The sequence below is a fragment of the Syngnathus acus genome, chromosome 10 (genome assembly GCF_901709675.1).
Source record: "Syngnathus acus chromosome 10, fSynAcu1.2, whole genome shotgun sequence".
NCBI classification, from domain to species: domain Eukaryota; kingdom Metazoa; phylum Chordata; class Actinopteri; order Syngnathiformes; family Syngnathidae; genus Syngnathus; species Syngnathus acus.
Window position 1 is genome coordinate 3,285,169 of NC_051095.1, and position 18,198 is coordinate 3,303,366.

The window sequence follows — 18,198 nt, forward strand, 5'->3', positions numbered from 1 at the left end:
GACATCGACATCAATGTTTCCAATATCTGGCTGGACCCGCCCACGCTATATTGGCTTTAAGCACCATTCAAGAGCAGACACATTCTTATGAGACGCCCGGCCGGACACCCATCCCCCATGAAAACACAGGCGCAGGGTGAAAGGGGGTGCAGCACATGCCCTGGATAGGAGAGGAGGAATGCATGTGCTGATGGGAGTTGCATGAGATGGGGGGGGGGTTTGCTGATAAGCTTTGTGGGTGGGGAGAAAGTGGAGTGAGGGAGAACCGGGCCAGACAGCACTATGGACTCAATTAGATGAGTTGAGACAAAGACACCGCTTGCTTCCAGGAGAAACACTGAGGAGGAACATACAGCACAACGGAAGCCCAAAAAGTGAAATCCACAGAAGAAAAGCAGCAAAGGCAAGCAGGAGGAGCAGCGAGAGGTCCATCGGACCCTCACACACAGCGACAACAATGTGAGTACATGGCATTATTCAAAACGCTAGGAACTTTTTTTAACTAGGCAAGTAGGCACAAGGTGGCGCAAATTCTCTGGCAAACTCTTTACAAAAAAGCTAAAGTTGTTGATTAATTGATACATTTTGACAGCTCTATTTTTTTTTGCATTTAAACTAACCATGTTCACTGTGAGGGCCGGTCTGAGATTGCGGGTGGGCCAGAACTGGCCCCCGGGCCGTGGTTTGCTCACATCGCTAGCATAGACAGGTGACATAAAATACATGATTTGTAATTCAGAACAAAATCCGTTCGTCAAGATGATGTTTCATTCCCACAGTCCACCATGAGTATGACTGGCACGCTGGAGAAGGGGGCGCACCATCAGGTCCTGGATCTTTCTGAGGAGCTGCCACCTCACCATCACCCTCACAGCAACCACCAGACTCTGGCCTCCACTCCTGCGGTGGCGGGAGGGGGCAGGGAGACGCCCTCGCGGGTGGTGGTGCCCCCACCTTACTCCGCAGCCGAGGGCGGGGCGGGCGGCGAGACCCCGCTGGAGCTACGGGGGTCCCTGGACTGCTGGGCCTGCTCAGTTCTGGTGACGGCTCAGAACCTTGTCATCGCCGCCGTCAATGCCTGCCTGGCCGCGCTGGTGTTTGGTAGCGTCTTGACGCCAGCCATCGTCATGGTGTTCTTCGGGTTCCTCTGCCACTCCACGGTAAGTAAGAGGGGAAACTCGTGTCCAGACCAAGAATGGTTTTACTTTTCCTACTCGGAGGCCTGGTCGCCGATGATGTGAGGGATCTTCTCATCACATGCATTTCGCAATCTTGAAAGGATTCTCGGGAGACCAACAGGCCCAGTAAGCTTAAGTCAAGACGGTCACGGTTCAGCGACTTTCTAATACAATGGCCTTTAATGAGTGGACTTTTCTTCTACGTTCCTCTGGTTAGACTTCATGTGACAGCGGCTTAGTGGAGGATTAAGGCGGACCTGGCAAGATGGAAAAAAGAAAGTTAGAGGAGGTCATCACCAGACTACCTGGTGGTGATATTCCAGTCGTTGTTTTTTCTCAGCTTTGAAGACGCAGATAGCACATGAAACCAAAAAGTAAGCAAGCTTGCACAAGACAATTCCTCTGCATCTACTCAGGTGTTTTGACTCTCCAACTGTCAGAAACCTTGTAATCGGCCGCGCTCACCCTCTCTCCCCCAAAAGGTGATTGATGCCTCGTTCGACTCCCGACATTCTCCTCCGTCACGTCACGAGGCGATAAGGAAGATTCAGTCCTGCTGTCTCCTCTCAAACTCCCTCGTTTGTTTACACTTGCCACCATCCCACCTTTGGCTCGAGTGAGCTCAACTTTAGGAAGGGTTTCTATTTTTGTGTTACTCACAAATGCTGTCTTCACTTAAAGGTGCGACCCCACGGGACGAGCATGTACTGCTCCGACCTGCTGACGGACGGAGGCTGCGTGGCTCTACTGGTGGTGGGCTTCCTGCTGGTGACGCCTCTGCTGGTGCTGGCCTTGGCCGCATACTGCCGCCTGGCCAGGCACCTCCAGCTGGGCCTGTGCTTCATCCCGTACAGCCGGGCCGTGTACAAGAACCTACCGGCCAGTCAGCATCGTGGACTGGGGGGTTGCTGCGGAGGCCGGGATGGGGCGGGTGGCGGGGGCAAGGGAAAGGTCTGGGTATGAACTTTTTTTTTTTTTTAAAGTAAATGAATGAATACAATGTCAGCTTCTCATGACGGTACACTATATTTTTTGTTGCGTAATACCGAATTCATACACTGCATGCATTTTGTATTGTACCACTAACTACCAGGTTGCACTGACAATAAACATTTGCCTAAAATAGATTGTTAAAGCTTTTCTCTCTCCTGTTTAATTAAAATAATATACAGATAGCAAAGCGTTAAAAAGAAAAAGGAAAAAAGACATTCTGAAAGACCGAGGCTTTAAAAAAAAAAAAAAAGTAAAGTAAGGCAGTTACGGTAGTTCCATTTCCGGCCACAAGATGGCGACAACCTCACTGAAAACTGCGGAGCTGTTGCGTTGGAACAAAAAAGAAAAACAAAATGAGGCGGCATGAGCAGAGAAAAGTGTACAATGTCATTTGTTTTTCTTTGGTTCTGGTCCTTTTTGAGGAAAACCATATTTATTTTTCCATCACTGCTGACACTGGATGCATAACATATTCAAACAAACATTAGAGTGACTATACAGGATATTTGCCACTCCTCTAATTTTAATGTACACGTCTGCCCACCCCTCCTATCCCGGTAAATAAAAATGATGGATAGTATCATGATTCTGGTAGAATAATGACACTTTAGATTACAAATCAAAAAGACAAATCTATAGACATGTGGTCATAGTAGTGGTTCTAAGTCCCAAAGCTTTCGCCATCCGGGCATCTGTTTTATCCTTATTAATATATTTGGGAAATTCAGCAGTCCATCCTTAAGAGCGCACGCTAAAAAAAAGCGCTTATGTTGCCTAGGGAAATAAAAAACAAACAATAACAAAGCACTAAGAGCATTTAGGGGGGGTCAGCAAAAACCTATGTACAGCAATAATTAACATTCTATCAGACAAGAGTGTGTGGTGTTGAATTACAAAAAGTGAAAACAAAATAGTTTTCAGCCCGGGAAGTGATTTAGTTTGTTATATTTATTCCCCAAAAATGATCAGTGCAAAATATTTGTCATCCAGAACTGCTGCTGGTTGGCCATGCGAGGGGATTTGTGGAAAAGAGTGCTGCTTTGGTTTATGCAGCTCGTCTCGTAGTAGCACCGGTGAGAAGAACACAAACAACAAACATGTTGACTGAAAAATAAAGTTGCATATGTCGTAACTGTAACAAGAAGCGAATGAATTGTGCCGTTACGTTTGTTGTCTTTAGAACTGCGGGGTGCAGTCTAACACAAAAGGACAATTCTCCCAAATAATACTGTCGCCACAGTTTCTGATGAATGCATGCATAAAGAATGAGTACACGTGAATGTTAGCCAGTCGTTAAAAAAAAAAAAAAAAAAGCTTTTAAACATTTTTTTTTTTTGCATGTGCTGCAGCTAAAACAGCTCAGACCCATATTCAGATTTTCGGAAGTAACCAGCATCCAACAAGTGATGCAGAGCCCAACAGATGCAAAGGCGGAAGAGTCGGCACGCTCTGAGGTAGCCGAGAACGAGTTCCGCCCCCAAAGCCATGCTCACGGGAGCAAAGACATAGACAACACAAAACACATAACGTAGCACCATGGTCAGTGATAATCTGGAGGAGCGTAGAGCCCTCCTCTCATCGAACCCCCCACCCCTCCCGATATGCCATTCTTTCTGAAAATTATTATCGAGCAGAGGAGGCTCATTTTCAGTCACATGTTCTTGCTCTTGTAGTTTTCTTTTCCTCTTTCGTCGCCTCTTCCCTACAAGACCTTGCTGCACACTTGGCAGCGGCTGACTTTGGAGCGCTCTTGGCCTCCCTTCAGGGTCTCCTGCGCTGGCGAGTAGACAAACTCTTGGTTGGGATCCACCGTGGTCAGCCAGAAGCTGTACTTGTTGGCAAAGTAGTGGCACGAGCCCTTGGCACCGTTACACTCGATGAATGGCGTCGCCCGGAAATCCTCCAGGCACGAGCCGGGGGAAACCAGGGACTGGCCGCCGCCTTCGGCCCCGGCCGCTGTGTGCTAAACCCGGAGAAACATTTTGTTTGTATCAGATAAATAAAAGCAGAAAAAAGTTTAGCCTGGGTCGTTAGAGGAAGTTCCAGGGAGTGTTTGTACTTTGCTGAAAAGGCTGATCTGAAATGCCACAAGATGGCGCTGAAAGGGAAAGTCATACGTCTCAACTTAATATGAGGGCAGAGCTACATTTAGACCGAGCTGTTAGCGAAAGCACTGGAGAGTCTTCATCTCATTTGCTCGTTTTTTTTTTTTTCTGCTGAAAAAGCTGAGCTACGATGCTACAAGATAGCATCACAGCCCTGCAAAATAGGATGGGGGGTGGTCACCACATACATTTCCTGCTGAAATATTTTTGAAGCTATGTATTTTTGAGGCAATACTTACCATAAGGAAGGAGTAGCCTATCCAGAGACTCCTCCAGCCCGGGGGGCAGTTGGGGATGGTCAAGTCCTGACTGTGGACCGCCACCGCCTGTGATGGCGCCTCGCACACTGAACATCTGGGGGCGGAAGAAAATTGTAAAATGTAAGAGGGAGAATTCCAAAAATTCCAAAATCTAATTCGCAAAAGCGCTCGATACCTGCTGATGTAAGGCCGAATCTGATTCTGGGCCACGGGCATCATGGGAATGGGCGCGGTGGTGGAGAGCCAGTACGATTTGTCGTTGCGGCTGGCGTAGTAGCACACCTCGTTTGGGGAGCAGTAGAGGAACGGGATGGTGCTGAACCTGGGGAGGCAGGAACCCGGCTGACCTGGGAGGACAAAGACGAGACGTGTGGTTTCCAGCAAAGGTCAGCCGATCTGGCGCGTTTTCATACCAAGGTCCTGGTTGTGTGCCTTCTCTTGACCCTCCACGTAAAGCAAGCTGTAGCCGTCCCACAGTTTGGCCATGCCCTGAGGACACATGGGAATCTGTGCGTTCTGGCTATGCTTCACCAAAGTGTAGCCAATACTGATGCTGCGGCCCACCGAGCCGGGACTACCGGGTCGACCAACAGCACCGGTAGGGCCTGAGGAAGAAAATGCAAAGAGGTGATTTTTTGTGTATCTTGCGCAAAGTGAGTAAAAAAACAAAAGCAGACCTTGATCTCCAGTGGCTCCGGGAAAACCAGGAGGACCAGGGTCACCAATTGGTCCAGCTGAACCAGCGGAACCAGTGCGGCCCAGTTTACCAAGAGCGCCTGGACGTCCCTTCGGACCTGAGGAATAAACGGTGAAACCTTGATTTCAAAGGAATCAACCAAGCGATGGCTGGAAACTCCGAAAACATGTACCTTGGGGCACAGGAATGAAAAATGCTCCTGTTTTGTAAATATTCACCTGGGCGTCCAGGCAATCCAGGCTGACCGGGCCCTCCGGAGAAACCAGGAGATCCAGGGTTACCTACAGGACCGACATCTCCCACAGGTCGCTCATACGATGGAATTCTCCCGGGCAGTGTGATACCGGGGCGACCCTTTGGACCCGCCGGGCCTGAGCAGGAAGGCGACGCAAAACATTATCAACATAAACTAAAGTCTTGCTCCACATTTGTCGAGTTTCGAGTCCCCTTACCTCGGAAACCTTTGGCTCCTTTGCCTCCGTAATAGCCAGGGTCACCTGGAAATCCTTTAAGACCTGGAGTGCCGCTGAATCCAGTATCACCTTGGAGTCCTAGATAGTAGATTTCATGGTGTAAAAACGACTCCCGGTGACAACAAATAATAATCACAAAGAAAGTCTCAAAGAAGTCCAAGTCTACCTTTGAAGCCAGGACTGCCAGGGAGTCCGGGGCTTCCGGAAGGCGCTGGTTCACCTTTCCTGCCAGGGGCTCCAGGGAAACCCGGGAGTCCGGGATCACCTCTTTCTCCCTGGTCCGTACCTGGACCGGGTGGCCCGGGAAGGCCTGGAGGACCAGTCAAACCTGAAGAAGAGAAGCGATGAAGGTGAGACAGGAAAAAGCCAAGAGGGTAGAATTAAAGATCTGCACTTACCAAACTCTCCATCCAGGCCAGGGAGGCCGGGATCTCCCAAGGGTCCAGGAATGTCTGAACCGAATGAATTACCAGGGAGTCCAGGTCGACCTGGAAATCCATTGACTCCAGGACCACCTGACACACAAGGCCACACCCCATTATGGTTCAGCCCACCTAAATGTAATCTGTCCGTCAATTATTCCCCATGTCTGGCTTGGGTTGTCTAACCTGGCGCTCCTCTCTCTCCCTTTGATCCTGGGAAACCTGGTCCTCCTGGGTAAGAGACGCCTCTCTCGCCCTTCAACCCCGGAACACCAGGGGCACCCTGTCGAGTTCCGGCACTCACCCCTGTAAAAAAAAAAAAATGAGGGTACAATTAGCAAACAAAATCAACTCCTAGCATTGCGAAAGCTAACTACCAGGTGTCCCAGGAAGGCCTTTAGGTCCACGGAGGCCATTAAGTCCGTCCAAACCAGGAGCTCCAGAAAGACCTGAAAAAACACAAGAGTGTGTCTGTCCGGCATTCACTGTTTTACTCCAAAAAAGAAAAACAAAAGCTGAGTTGTTGTCTGACCTTTAGGTCCAGGGCCTCCAGGGCCTCCGGGCAAACCAGGGGTTCCATCAGACCCACTTCTCCCGGGGAAGCCAGACTGACCTTTGGGACCTGGGTAACCAGGTGAACCTACCGACATGATATATGTTGGTAAATGTACAAAAAAGGCCTGTTGAAGAAGAATTCCATCCAACATGGATGGCAGCCATCCGTCGTCACGCTCACCCATTATTCCAGGCCGTCCACCTTCTCCAGGTCCTCCCTTGAGACCAGGGAAACCGGGACTTCCAGGAAAGCCATCATCACCAGGAGAGCCAATGTTGCCACGTCCACCTTTGAGGAACACACCTTGCGCTTAATCAATGTGAGGTGATTGGAGCCTTGTGGGTGGCACCTTTCCTTCTAGCTTTACCTGGATATCCTGGATCTCCAGGTTGCCCTTTCTGGCCAGGACCGCCGGGATAGCCATACGACTCTCCAGGCTGACCTGAGGAATACAGTTTATGATTTAAATTAAAGTAATAAATAAATATAAAAAAAACTCATAGCTTTTGTGTGTCAGGTGAAATTGAACTCACCCTTGGTACCAGGACGACCGGACGGTCCAGGATTGCCGGGGTTACCAGGGTATCCGTCGTCTCCCTGTAAAGAAAACAAAGTTGAAACTCACATCCTCAACTTCTATGCAGGACTCTACTAACTCGGCATGTTCAGTTGCCCTTTTTTCAGCGCTAGAAGAAAGTTTTCACCAATACCAATACTGATACCACCAATACTTTTTCAAACATAAAAAATTCAATTCGCACATTTAGAGATAATTAAAAACAAAACCTTGCTTTGTATTTGACGCACATATGGTGATTTGTCAATGTGTCAAGATATGGCATTATAGCGCCCACTACTGGTGAGGAAGACTTGCTCAATTTCAGACTTTTTTTTTTTTAGGTTTAAACATTGGAGGACGTTATTGGCACTTGGAAGCCTCCATTAAAGTAAGGCCAGTATCATCCCCGATACCTGGTATTAGTACTCGCCCTTCCCCACTCCTCACTAAGCCAGAGATATTCAGCTTTGCGAAAAATTAAAGAATGAAACTTGTCCAAAACCTTTTTTGTGAGTCATATTTGAGAGTTTTTCCTTACTCTTGCTCCAGCGGTGCCGGGGAATCCCAGGATTCCGGCTTCGCCTTTAGGACCAGGGCCGCCGGGAAATCCGGGCTGTCCGGGGAAACCAGGCTGTCCCGGCAGCCCTTTACTCTGTTCAGCAAAACCCGGAAGTCCAGGCAGACCCTGACGACCCGGCGGACCTGGAAAACCTTTGTCCCCTGTGGAAAACAATGGCAGTATTGCGACTGACTCCTATCATGCAAATGGAAGCAACCAATGTATGTATACCTCGGGGTCCGACGAAGCCGGGAAGGCCGCTGGGTCCAGGAGTTCCGGGGTCCCCTCTAGGCGCCTCCCTGCCTAAAATTGGAGGGCCGGGTGGGCCTGCGGGACCGGGATACCCTGATTCGCCTAAATACGAGAAGAAAAAAAAGAGTTTTTGATCTCTGAAACTTTCACATACTGAAATGTGACTAGAATGAATACACGACTAAAAATGTAAATGCAACACTGTGAACCAAATATGCAATAAAACCCAGGCGTGGTCATCTTCATCCCGGTTTTGGACACACTACCTTTCTGTCCAGGATAACCGGGCCCTCCAGGAAGTCCATCTCTTCCTGGCCCTCCAGGTCCTCCTTTCCCCCCAGGAAATCCCGGACTCCCAGGACGTCCTGGTGATCCGGGGAAGCCCGTCACGCCTGGGAAACCTCGTTCGCCTGTGTAGAAAAAGAAAACATGCTGTTTGTTTTTTATTTTTTTTAATGACGAGTAATGTCACCAGAGGCATACCTTTCCTTCCTGGTATTCCTGGCACTCCTTCCCTTGTTCCTGGTCCTGGAGGTCCAGGGGGTCCCCTTGACCCTGATGAGCCCGGGGTACCGGGTAGTCCTGGAGTGCCCTTCATACCAGCAGGTCCTGGGAAACCTGGGTCTCCTCTCTCTCCCTTTCGACCAGGAAAACCTGGTGGACGATGGACCGCGTTTCATTATTATTATATTAAATGATCATTATTGGGGGCGAAGCATGGAGAAACACGCCGTTGGTTATAAAAGCAATCAAAAGCACTCTTCAAAACTTGTAATTGTCTGAAAATGTGCTTTGTGTTTTCGATCAGCCTTTCCAAATAAACTCACCTCCAAGAAGTTAGGAATTTTGCATTCTTGCACACACATAGATTAAGAATACACACACGTTGTATGCACGAGTATGGCTGCAATTGCACTCTGATTGGAAAATACACACTTATGATCATCCACGTTTTTGATTAAAATAAATTGAACTAAGTTGGTGATTTCAGATGTAAGTATTGAAAAACAAAAATTGTAGTGCAATTCCAGACTAAATTAGCATATTCAAACCATCAAGGAGTAACTAAATTCTACCATTCGATTCTTAAAAAAAAGAATTTTCGAGCTATCCCACCAGGTGAGTGGGACGTGATGAAAAAGTCCTTTTTTTAAGAATGAAGCCTTGTTGAGTTTGTGGTCACACAAGCCGAGTGCAGAGAAATTGGCAGAACAACAACTGGAACGTCTCGGTGCACTACAAATGTTAGTGCTAGTTGCAATAAAAAAAATTAAAAAAAAGGACAGCTGGAAAGAAGAACACTTCCAAATGTCTTGCAGCTAAAATGTCCACAAAGTTGCTCATTCAATTGAGCGGATGCTTTCATGGACATTTTGAGCCGGAACATGGATGTGCGTTGGGCCGTTGATGGAAGCAGGAAAAGATGGAGCGGATTGCTACATATGCGGAAAAAAAAAAAAAAGGGGGAGTATCTCACCTTGACAGCCTACATGGAAGGAGCCAACACCAAGAGGAAACAGGCGGAAAGGATGGATGGAGGTGACGATGTGGGAAGGAGGGAAAGAAAGGTGGAGGAAAGACACAAGACGTGGGAATATCAACGCAAAGGGAGGGAGAAAATCTTTCGGGTGAGTTTGAACACGACAAAACGCGTGGTGTGACGTCTGGTTCAAAAATGGAGAGAATCAACAATCAGGACAAAGTCACAAAATCACATTTGCTCATCTAACAGGAAACTTTTTCTTCACCTGGTGAGCCACTTTGGCCCTTGCTGCCATCGATTCCCGGTGGACCGGGGATTTCGACGGTTGGGTCGCCCGGGAGGCCGACAGGACCAGGAAGCCCAGGATAACCGTCCACTCCGCGCTCCCCCTTAAGCCCAGGAACACCCGAGCGCCCATCCAGACCTGATCAAGCAAAAGTGGCGACTGAGTTACGGTATTCATGGGACTCTAACGCCATCAGCGTGACGCACCGGACGATCCGGGCCCTCCTGGTGTGCCAGGCTGGCCCTTATCTCCGGGACTTCCGGGAAAACCATCCTGTCCCGGAGGCCCCCCGGTGGCTCCCAGAACTTCTCCAGGCTGGCCTTTGGCTCCGGGGCGTCCCGGGACGCCATCCTTCCCCCTGGCCCCATCAAAACTCCGCCCCGGGGTACCGGGGACTCCGGCGTCCCCTCTGGGTCCGGGAAAACCTGCGGGAGGATGCAAGATCAATAAATGGATTGATAGCTTGGTTCAATTAAAATTGGATGAGTTCTTTTCAAGTGGTGGCTTGGAGGGACATTTCGGATGAAAATTACATACGGTGGTCAAATTCTGGTCTCACACACACAAGAGCTATCGGAGCAGTGATTTTGTGAAACAGTTAAGAAATAGCCAAAGCATTGTGCAATCCAAGGGTCGCTAAAGGTCAAATTCAGTTTATGGCGAAAGAGTATTTTAGGTTCATCCTGAACTTTAAGTACGGCTGGCTGGCTGGCCGGCTACCTTGTGGTCCAGGCTGCCCTCCATAGCCGGGGTCTCCTCTCTCTCCTTTGCCACCGTCTAATCCTGGACGCCCGGGGCCTCCCGATGAGCCCGGTTGACCTTTCGTACCTAACAGATACAAACAGCTGCCATGAGACTTTGTCGTGGTTTCACGTCTCTTTACCAGTAACTTTTTTTTAATTTTTTTACCTGGCCGTCCAGGTACACCGGGAAAACCGGGCAGTCCGACTTCACCGGGTATGCGACAGGGAAGAACTTGGCCTGCCAGCAGTCACACACAATTAGCAAGTGGACCCACAAACAAAAAGTGATCTGAAAAGAAAATAGTTTTGAGCAGCGACAAGTCTCTCCACTCACAAACGGTTTGTTGACACTCTCCATTCACGCCATCACTACTTTTCAAACACAACTCATTTCTGGTCTTTTACTCCCTGCAAGTCATTTTTGCGCAGCATTTTGTTTCAGTCTTTGGGAGTCGGCGCGTATAAAACTCCGCCGAGCCCGTTACGCTGGCCGGCGGATGACAAAAGTTCATTACCCACCCGTTCCCTCTTGGCTGTCAATAACCTCTTCGCAGCTGTTTTCACCTGGACAGATGCACGTGCACGAAGAGCGATGGAGAGAAAGAGAGAGAGAGGTGGAAAATTGCAGCAGAAAAAGCCAGTCAGGGTCATTTGCATGCACCAAATCATGTTCATCAAACAAAACATGAGCAAAAATCAGCAATCAGTTCCATTGGTTGCCTTGAGGCTCATCGGGTTAAAGGCAAAAGCACATTTCAACGCTCGTCCAAATGCTTCCAAACAGATTATTGCACTTGTTGCGAGAGCAATTCGACGCTTGTCTCTTTGCTCCCGCCCGTGACAATAACCTTTCATATTAAAGAGCACAAAAATGCCTTGTTTAGCATTAGCATTGCGCTATGACAGCACACAGTCATTTCCGCAGATAAGCCAACTTTGTGTCGTTTGACCTCGGAGGACGAGAGACTTTAAATTCTTTATGGGACTCTTTTAAAGCACAGGTGTCAAACTTATCCGGCCCGCCACGTCATTGTTTTGTGTACACCAAAGCTAATCAAGTGTGTCCTGTTTGTTGCTAACTCTCCACTTTCACGTATGCTAGTATTTGAGTTGTTTGTTTGCTGAGTTTTTATTTCAAATCCATACAGAGCTTAGTCCAGGGTTGTGTTTTTCTCTCATCAGTCTTATTTAGACACTTTTTCACATACCGACAATAGAAAATATGTACGCAAGATGCAGGTGCTACTTTTGGCCACTTGGGGTCGCCAAACTCAGGCGACACTGGTATCTGTAGCTTTGAACGTGAGCAACTTTCAAAGGCTTGGCTCGGCCTGGTGAGTGAAGTTGGAAGTCAGCAAACTTGAGTGGAGAGTATAAATATTGCGCTAAAATCTGAGAAATATGATAATAAAAAAATATAATGAGGTAATTTTGAATTGATAATATTTTCACAGTTCCCACAGACCCCTGCTGGGAAATTTTACCTACGATGCGACCCACCAAAAAAAGTTTGACACCTCTTTAATGTCATAATATTAATAGTTGAGTGACTCCAAATCAAATTGTTATCCACGTCCTCTGAGGCTAAAGGAGCACAGGGGCTGTTCAGGTTTTCACTCTCATCACATTGCAGCAATCAATGCACTAACAAAGCGCTTTATCAACGAGAGAGATTATAGAGCAAGTGTAGAAGCTCATTAATGGAGACCATTAATTGTCACGTTAACAGCTTGCTGCAGCAGCCGAGGTGGGAAGGGCAGGAAGCTGCTTTTGGGAGAGAGAAATCCTTCCGAGGTTTTTGGGTGACTCCACGAGGTAGGCGTGTAACCCTCCTAAAGTGCTTGGGCGTGGTTGCTACGGTAACTACTGAACCAAGGGGAGGGCAACGCTCGGATGTTTGATTCACATTTCAACCTGTTGGGAGAATATGATACACGGACGCTCACACACTCAGGTATCGTCCGTCTGCTACCACTTACCTCTTGGTCCTGGCAAACCTGGCGTCCCCGGCAGTCCCGGTAAACCGGGTTCCCCGGGTTCTCCTCGGAAACCGGGCGTACCCACAAAGCCGGGGCCGGGCTCGCCGGGCCCTCCAGACCGACCCTTGGCACCCGGGAAGCCCGGGAAACCTTTCTCTCCGCGTGTGCCGATGCCGACGTCGCCCTGGAGAGGAGATTTACATTTCATAATGTTTATCAAGCAGCCTCTTTAGGTGTTTTGATTTTTTACTGAAGCACTCACTGGGGGACCGCGAGGTCCGGGGAAACCTGGTGATCCGTCCCTGCCTGGTGTCCCTGTTTCTCCTGTGGGCCCTCTGGGCCCAGTTGCTCCGAGTTCTCCCTTTTCTCCAAAACCATAGTTGGTGTAGTAAGACGCTCCCTTTTCTCCCTTGCGGCCAAAGAAACCACGTTCACCAGCGCGACCCTGAGGGAAGATCACAATTTGGTTGGGATTGGGCCGTACTAGTACACGGACATTTCGGTTCGAACTTTACGCACAGGTGTTCCCTGGCCCCCAAAGCCAGGTGAGCCAGGGTCACCGGACTCCCCCTTTGACCCTGGGAAGCCGGGGTTGCCCGGGGTGCCCGGACGTCCAGTAGGCCCGGGCAGTCCTGAGGAGCCGCCTCCGATACAGTTGCAGTCACCGGGATCCCCTTGTGGGGTGGACGGGACGGGTTAGAAGTGCAAAAGTCTCCGTTAGTGCTCAGCAGCGGATTCATCGGTGGTTTGTACCTCTGAAGCCATTATATCCTCGGTTTCCCTGCGGTCCACGGGAACCAGGCAATCCCGGCACCCCTGGGATGCTGGGTCCAGGTGAAACTGCAATGACACGCGCACGTTTAACTGAGAATCAACAGGAGCGACTTTATAAGCCTAGAAATGGCGTGGCTTTCCGATTTCACACTGTTTGCTAATGAGAAGAGCTGCGCACGCTCAGGGAACAAAATGTAAATCAGCAATGTCAATTCTGACATTAGGTCTTGAAATAAAGACTTTTCCAGGGACATGATGGGCGAGCAGAACGGCGCAGCTTTGCGACACAGTGTGAAATCGGGGTTAGTCGCTTCTCATTGGCCACGACAGCTTTGACAGGCTTAAACTGCAAGGTTATTTTAAGCGGTAGATTGTTTCTTTTTTTTAAGTCACTATAACACAGCTTTACATTAAGCATGAACCAAATTCACTGATTTTACATTGCTACATTTGGTGAACATGTGATTTGTGTTTTTTTGGTTTTTTTGCAATGACTGCATAATGTGCATGAATATAATGAATGCAAACAGGAACTGTTGCTGCATGTGTCCCTCCTACTTGCAAGTAAAATCAATGAATTATGTTCACTGGCGACACCCTGTGGCCAAAGATGAGAAAAGCAGCTTGCAGTCAAAAGACCAGTAAGCAAAACTTACCGCTCCAGCTTGCACAGAATCAAAAGAGTTAAGCTATCGCCTGCTGAAAGTTGAGTTTGCTGGGCTGCTTTCTTATCGATTTATTCGCCCAGGCGAGCAAAAATATTGCCATTGTGACCATGGCAATATGGCTGCCGCCCGGGGATACCTGAATTTGACTGACCAGTGGGCTTTTCCCCGTCGGGATAGATGATGCAGGGCTCACCGGGTCGGCCTTGGAGGACAGTAAAGTCAGTCAGCCAGGATTTCTGTCTTGCAGCTGCACTTACAACTGGCTTTCATGCCTTGAATTCATTGGTTTTATAGCGAGCGTAACGCCTGCCTGCTGCATCCCTAACACGAGGTTAATGCAATCATCAAGAGAAAACTTCACAGTAAAAAAAAAAAAAAAAAAAACGTGATGATCCGCACCTATTATGAAAGAGAATTTTTATGAACCGGTCGTGTGTGAACATACTGGATGGCCCCTGAGATCCGGGTGGCCCCTGAGGTCCGGGAGGTCCCGGGATCCCTGGAAGTCCAGGGGAGCCGGGGAGTCCTTCGACGCCATAGCCGGGTATGCCGGGGCTGCCTTTCTCTCCCTTTGGGCCCGGGGTGCCTGTGAAACCCAAAGTGGGACGGCCTCCTGACAAGAAACCAAAGACAATTGATGAAAATGACGACGTGCATACTTCTAAGAGCGGTCTGGGCCATGTTACCTGTATCGAAGCCCCCAAGACCTGGTGGGCCTGGCGGGCCTGGAAATCCAGGAGGTCCTTGGTCACCGCGTGGACCTGGAAGCCCGTTAAAGCCGGGATCACCCGGTGGTCCTGGGAGCCCAAGGAAATATTTGGAGGAAAAACGTCAACAGTACAAGCCTAAATAAAATCGTAGTTAAATCTTTCAGGTGCACTGTACTAGGGTGTTTGTTTTTCCGCCGACATCTTAAGGAACGTAAACCGTCGGGCTTTTTACCTTGAATAGATGTACTGGGACCGCTGACATAAGCAGGAGGTCCTGGGAGTCCGGGGTCTCCCTGGTCTCCCTAAAAGACATTCAGCATTGACAACTTTTTGCTTAAATGAACAACCCAAGCTTGACCGTCTAAAATTAGAATAATTAAGGAAGTCCTACCTTGGGTCCGGTGTATCCGGGTTGTCCGGGGAAACCTGGAGTTCCAATGTATCCCTGTGACATAACAGATGTTTGATTGAGCTCAGCCAATGAGGTAAAACAATCCAAATAAATGTGAGTGTCTACCTTTTGTCCTGGTAGGCCAGGAGGTCCGTTAAAACCCGGAGGACCCTGAAGACAACATAAGAAATAACAAACAAGACGCATAATACTCTCGATCTCGATTGAATATGAAGACGTGAAGTTCTTACTCTTGCCCCTGGGTATCCGGGTATTCCTTTCTCTCCGAATTCGCCGCGGAAACCAAAAGGACTCTGAAGTTGAAGCAAAACCACAAACGTTGACAAACCCAAAGTTGTACAGACAGCCTTGGAGGACGAGCACTTACAGGGAGGCCGCGATTCCCAGGGAAGCCACGGATCCCCTTCGGGCCGGGTTCACCCTTACAAAGTAGAAGAAAGAAAAGTCAGCTTGGATTGAAGTCACGTTAAAACACCTGTTAATTAATTTCAATAATTATCGTCGAAAATGTGAGAAGTCAGACAAGTAGTATCATTTCCTGTAATGAATACGCCGGATCTTTCTTACCTTATCTCCTTTATAAATGGTGAGGGTTTGCTCGCTTCTTAGAGACCCGTCACCTGGAGTACCACTCGGTCCCGGAAGCCCCAAGTCACCCTGGAGACCAAAACAGATTCGATCAAGAGAGATAACCGGATGGACGGATTTTTAATAACAAACCTTGTCTCCTTTTTCGCCTTGATATCCGTCGCTACGACTCCCCTAAAACAAAAGTTGCAATTGGAGAGGTCTCAAAAATGACCAAGTCACACAGATTGCTTGTTTGTGGACTTACCATTGGCCCTGGTGGACCTGGAGGACCAGGCAGGCCCTGAAGACAAACAACACAACCTCACTCAACATTTATTTCACAACACAAGAAAGTGGGGGGGGGGGTGTATGTGCAGTTTTCTCGACATACGGGATATCCCTCCGGCCCCGGTGGGCCAGGGAAGCCGAGTGGGCCATCGGGACCTCTGGCACCCTGCAGCGACAAACACATTTTCAAATTTGGATGAAGATCGAGAACACAAAATGGGGGAAAAAGATGTAACAGTACAAAATCTTACAGGTCGACCGTCTTCTCCTGGAAGGCCAGGTAAACTCTGAAACAAACACAAGTTTGAGAAGGCTGCGCAAAGATACTTAAGTAATATGACAAAAGAATAAATAAATAATGCAAGAGAGAATCAGTACAGAATTATCTAGCTACCTCTGATTCCAAGAGTTGTTCAAAAATCAAATAGCAGCTACTTTGCCGCCATCTGGTGGCCATAAGCAATTACTGCAAGCTATGACGCATGAAATATCCTTAACAGTTTTGCCAGGTGTTAACACAACTTTAAGAAATTGTCAGTGAGAACTCACAGTGGTGCCATCACCAGTAATGTATCGAGGTTCTCCTTTCTGACCCTTTGGCCCGATGGGTCCCTGGGGAAGCACCACAACATCGTTACTGAGTACTAGGTAAAAAAAAAAAAAAAAAAACAGAGCGAAACAAGCGGATCGGTCTTTACTGCAAAACCAGGTAGCCCGGGCACTCCGGTGCCGTAACCAGGATAGCCGGGCTCGCCTCTGGTCCCGTTACAGCCGTCCAGTCCTGGTTGTCCTCGGCTACCTTGCTGACCAGTGTGACCCTACGTTCACCGGGAAAAATCAAAACCAAATACGGTTTGGTACTCGTCCATCCCAAATCATTTACTCTTAAATTTTTTATTCTTGCATTGTGCCTACTTACAGGTACGCCATCATTTCCTTGAAATCCTGGTACTCCCATTGGTCCCTGTTGAATCAATCAAATCAATCAATGACATGATAACATTTTGTTGAGTTTTATGATATTTGCTTGTATGTGATGAACAACTGTGTCAAAGTCTACAACACCCACTTTGTCTCCTTTCGGGCCGGATGGTCCTTTCAAGCCAATATGGCCCTTCTCTCCTTTGGGGCCCGTAGGCCCCAGGCCGCCACGGGGCCCCTCTGGCCCACTTTGACCAACCTCCCCCAGGGGCCCTGGACGACCCTGAGAAGAAAGAAGGTCATGAGTCAAGTGTTGTTGTCAAGTGTAACCCACGTTGCAAATTATTGAGGTAAGGAGGGAAAAAAAGTTTTATCTATAAAAATCTATAAATGAATACAAATCAAAGAGTAGCGCTTTTCAGGGTGCGCTTCCACATTTCCACCACACGGTGGCAGTAAAATGCAATGAAAATCTCAATGTGCGCAGAGACAGACAGACAGACAGACAGACAGACAGACAGACAGACAGACAGACAGACAGACAGACAGACACAGACACAGACACACACACACACACACACACATCAAGATGATTGACATTCAAAGCCATTAGTTCCCATTTAAGGAGGTGAGCGGAAACACCAGAGACGGAAGGAGGAAGGTGAAGGGCGTGTCAGATGTCAGAGAATTTGATTGCGGAGATGGAAAAAAAATAAACTTGAGGCCTTGATATATTGTTTAAAAATACTACATTCAATGCATATTGACATAAAGGTCAATAGACCGCTTGCATCCACTTTGTTTTTACTCTTAGGTGAACCTCCAACCGTTTAGTCCAAAATCATGTTGTGACAACTAATAACGAGTAGACAGCGATCCCGCCTTTGACTTGACCAGCGTGGGCGTGCCGGAGGCCTCGGGGCAGCCGTGTTGACGTGATGAGAGGGTTTGCGCGAGGTAAAGTCAGCCCTGTCAGCGCCGTCTGGATTCCATCTTGCCTCCACACCTGGTTTCACACGGAGGAAACCACGCCAGGAGTGCCACTTTCTCTCACGCCAGGCCTTCCGGCTTAGGCGCGGGGTCACGTTTGATTTGGAAGGCCAAGTACCAGTTGACATGGGGAGATGGATAAACATCTCAAAGGTGTGCTGTGAGACTCCTTAAATGTAAATTATTAGCCTTGGCTTAATGAAGGTCGGGAGACCCTGCTTTAAGCAGACGAGTCGGGTCGTTTGGAAGCGGTCTGTGTTTTCGTGCCAGAGAGTCAACGTTCCGGTCAGCCCTCAGCGGACCTTCCACCCTCATCATCA

At 48.5% G+C, this 18,198-nt stretch overlaps 2 protein-coding genes across 6 annotated transcripts in view; one reads left to right on the forward strand and one right to left on the reverse strand.

The window, feature by feature from the left end:
* The first annotated feature begins 293 nt into the window (after positions 1-293).
* On the forward strand, positions 294-2,318 carry LOC119128228 (transmembrane protein 88-like). Of its 2 annotated transcripts, none has more exons than XM_037260479.1 (3): positions 294-459; positions 780-1,160; positions 1,860-2,318. In XM_037260479.1, the coding sequence occupies exons 2-3, from the start codon at positions 786-788 to the stop codon at positions 2,139-2,141; spliced, it is 657 nt and encodes a 218-aa protein (XP_037116374.1). In that variant the 5' UTR covers positions 294-459; positions 780-785; the 3' UTR covers positions 2,142-2,318. The 2 variants fall into 2 exon arrangements, with proteins under 2 accessions (XP_037116374.1, XP_037116375.1); XM_037260480.1 differs by lacking the exon at positions 294-459 and adding an exon at positions 619-709.
* A 243-nt stretch (positions 2,319-2,561) lies between these two features.
* col4a6 (collagen, type IV, alpha 6) overlaps positions 2,562-18,198 on the reverse strand; it is a 40,952-nt gene continuing 25,315 nt past the window's right edge. Inside the window, exons 5-50 of one of the 4 annotated variants that reach the window (XM_037260148.1) lie at positions 17,037-17,171; positions 16,887-16,931; positions 16,666-16,785; positions 16,517-16,579; positions 16,219-16,254; positions 16,071-16,133; positions 15,945-15,980; positions 15,830-15,871; positions 15,677-15,766; positions 15,477-15,530; positions 15,340-15,402; positions 15,215-15,259; positions 15,089-15,142; positions 14,930-14,999; positions 14,674-14,784; positions 14,433-14,600; positions 14,139-14,189; positions 13,299-13,385; positions 13,065-13,219; positions 12,808-12,990; positions 12,546-12,729; positions 11,086-11,130; positions 10,733-10,804; positions 10,544-10,651; positions 10,030-10,248; positions 9,803-9,961; positions 9,532-9,540; positions 8,538-8,708; positions 8,321-8,464; positions 8,034-8,156; positions 7,782-7,963; positions 7,218-7,281; positions 7,052-7,126; positions 6,865-6,972; positions 6,661-6,768; positions 6,506-6,577; positions 6,315-6,434; positions 6,105-6,221; positions 5,873-6,034; positions 5,686-5,784; positions 5,452-5,604; positions 5,214-5,330; positions 4,950-5,141; positions 4,712-4,883; positions 4,516-4,630; positions 2,562-4,134 (exon numbers count right to left, since the gene is read on the reverse strand). In XM_037260148.1, coding sequence (XP_037116043.1) covers positions 3,874-4,134; positions 4,516-4,630; positions 4,712-4,883; positions 4,950-5,141; positions 5,214-5,330; positions 5,452-5,604; positions 5,686-5,784; positions 5,873-6,034; positions 6,105-6,221; positions 6,315-6,434; positions 6,506-6,577; positions 6,661-6,768; positions 6,865-6,972; positions 7,052-7,126; positions 7,218-7,281; positions 7,782-7,963; positions 8,034-8,156; positions 8,321-8,464; positions 8,538-8,708; positions 9,532-9,540; positions 9,803-9,961; positions 10,030-10,248; positions 10,544-10,651; positions 10,733-10,804; positions 11,086-11,130; positions 12,546-12,729; positions 12,808-12,990; positions 13,065-13,219; positions 13,299-13,385; positions 14,139-14,189; positions 14,433-14,600; positions 14,674-14,784; positions 14,930-14,999; positions 15,089-15,142; positions 15,215-15,259; positions 15,340-15,402; positions 15,477-15,530; positions 15,677-15,766; positions 15,830-15,871; positions 15,945-15,980; positions 16,071-16,133; positions 16,219-16,254; positions 16,517-16,579; positions 16,666-16,785; positions 16,887-16,931; positions 17,037-17,171 — 5,022 coding nt within the window. In that variant the 3' untranslated portion in view covers positions 2,562-3,873. The remainder of the gene's footprint in view (positions 4,135-4,515; positions 4,631-4,711; positions 4,884-4,949; positions 5,142-5,213; positions 5,331-5,451; positions 5,605-5,685; positions 5,785-5,872; positions 6,035-6,104; positions 6,222-6,314; positions 6,435-6,505; positions 6,578-6,660; positions 6,769-6,864; positions 6,973-7,051; positions 7,127-7,217; positions 7,282-7,781; positions 7,964-8,033; positions 8,157-8,320; positions 8,465-8,537; positions 8,709-9,531; positions 9,541-9,802; positions 9,962-10,029; positions 10,249-10,543; positions 10,652-10,732; positions 10,805-11,085; positions 11,131-12,545; positions 12,730-12,807; positions 12,991-13,064; positions 13,220-13,298; positions 13,386-14,138; positions 14,190-14,432; positions 14,601-14,673; positions 14,785-14,929; positions 15,000-15,088; positions 15,143-15,214; positions 15,260-15,339; positions 15,403-15,476; positions 15,531-15,676; positions 15,767-15,829; positions 15,872-15,944; positions 15,981-16,070; positions 16,134-16,218; positions 16,255-16,516; positions 16,580-16,665; positions 16,786-16,886; positions 16,932-17,036; positions 17,172-18,198) is intronic. The other 3 variants (XM_037260151.1, XM_037260150.1, XM_037260149.1) reach the window with 3 other exon arrangements.

Excerpts from the sequence above, each read along its gene's own strand:
- LOC119128228 (XM_037260479.1), top strand. The coding sequence starts at position 786 with ATGAGTATGACTGGCACGCTGGAGAAGGGGGCGCACCATCAGGTCCTG. Across the intron at positions 1,161-1,859 it reads GGTTCCTCTGCCACTCCACG|GTGCGACCCCACGGGACGAG; the intron begins GTAAGTAAGAGG and ends CTTCACTTAAAG.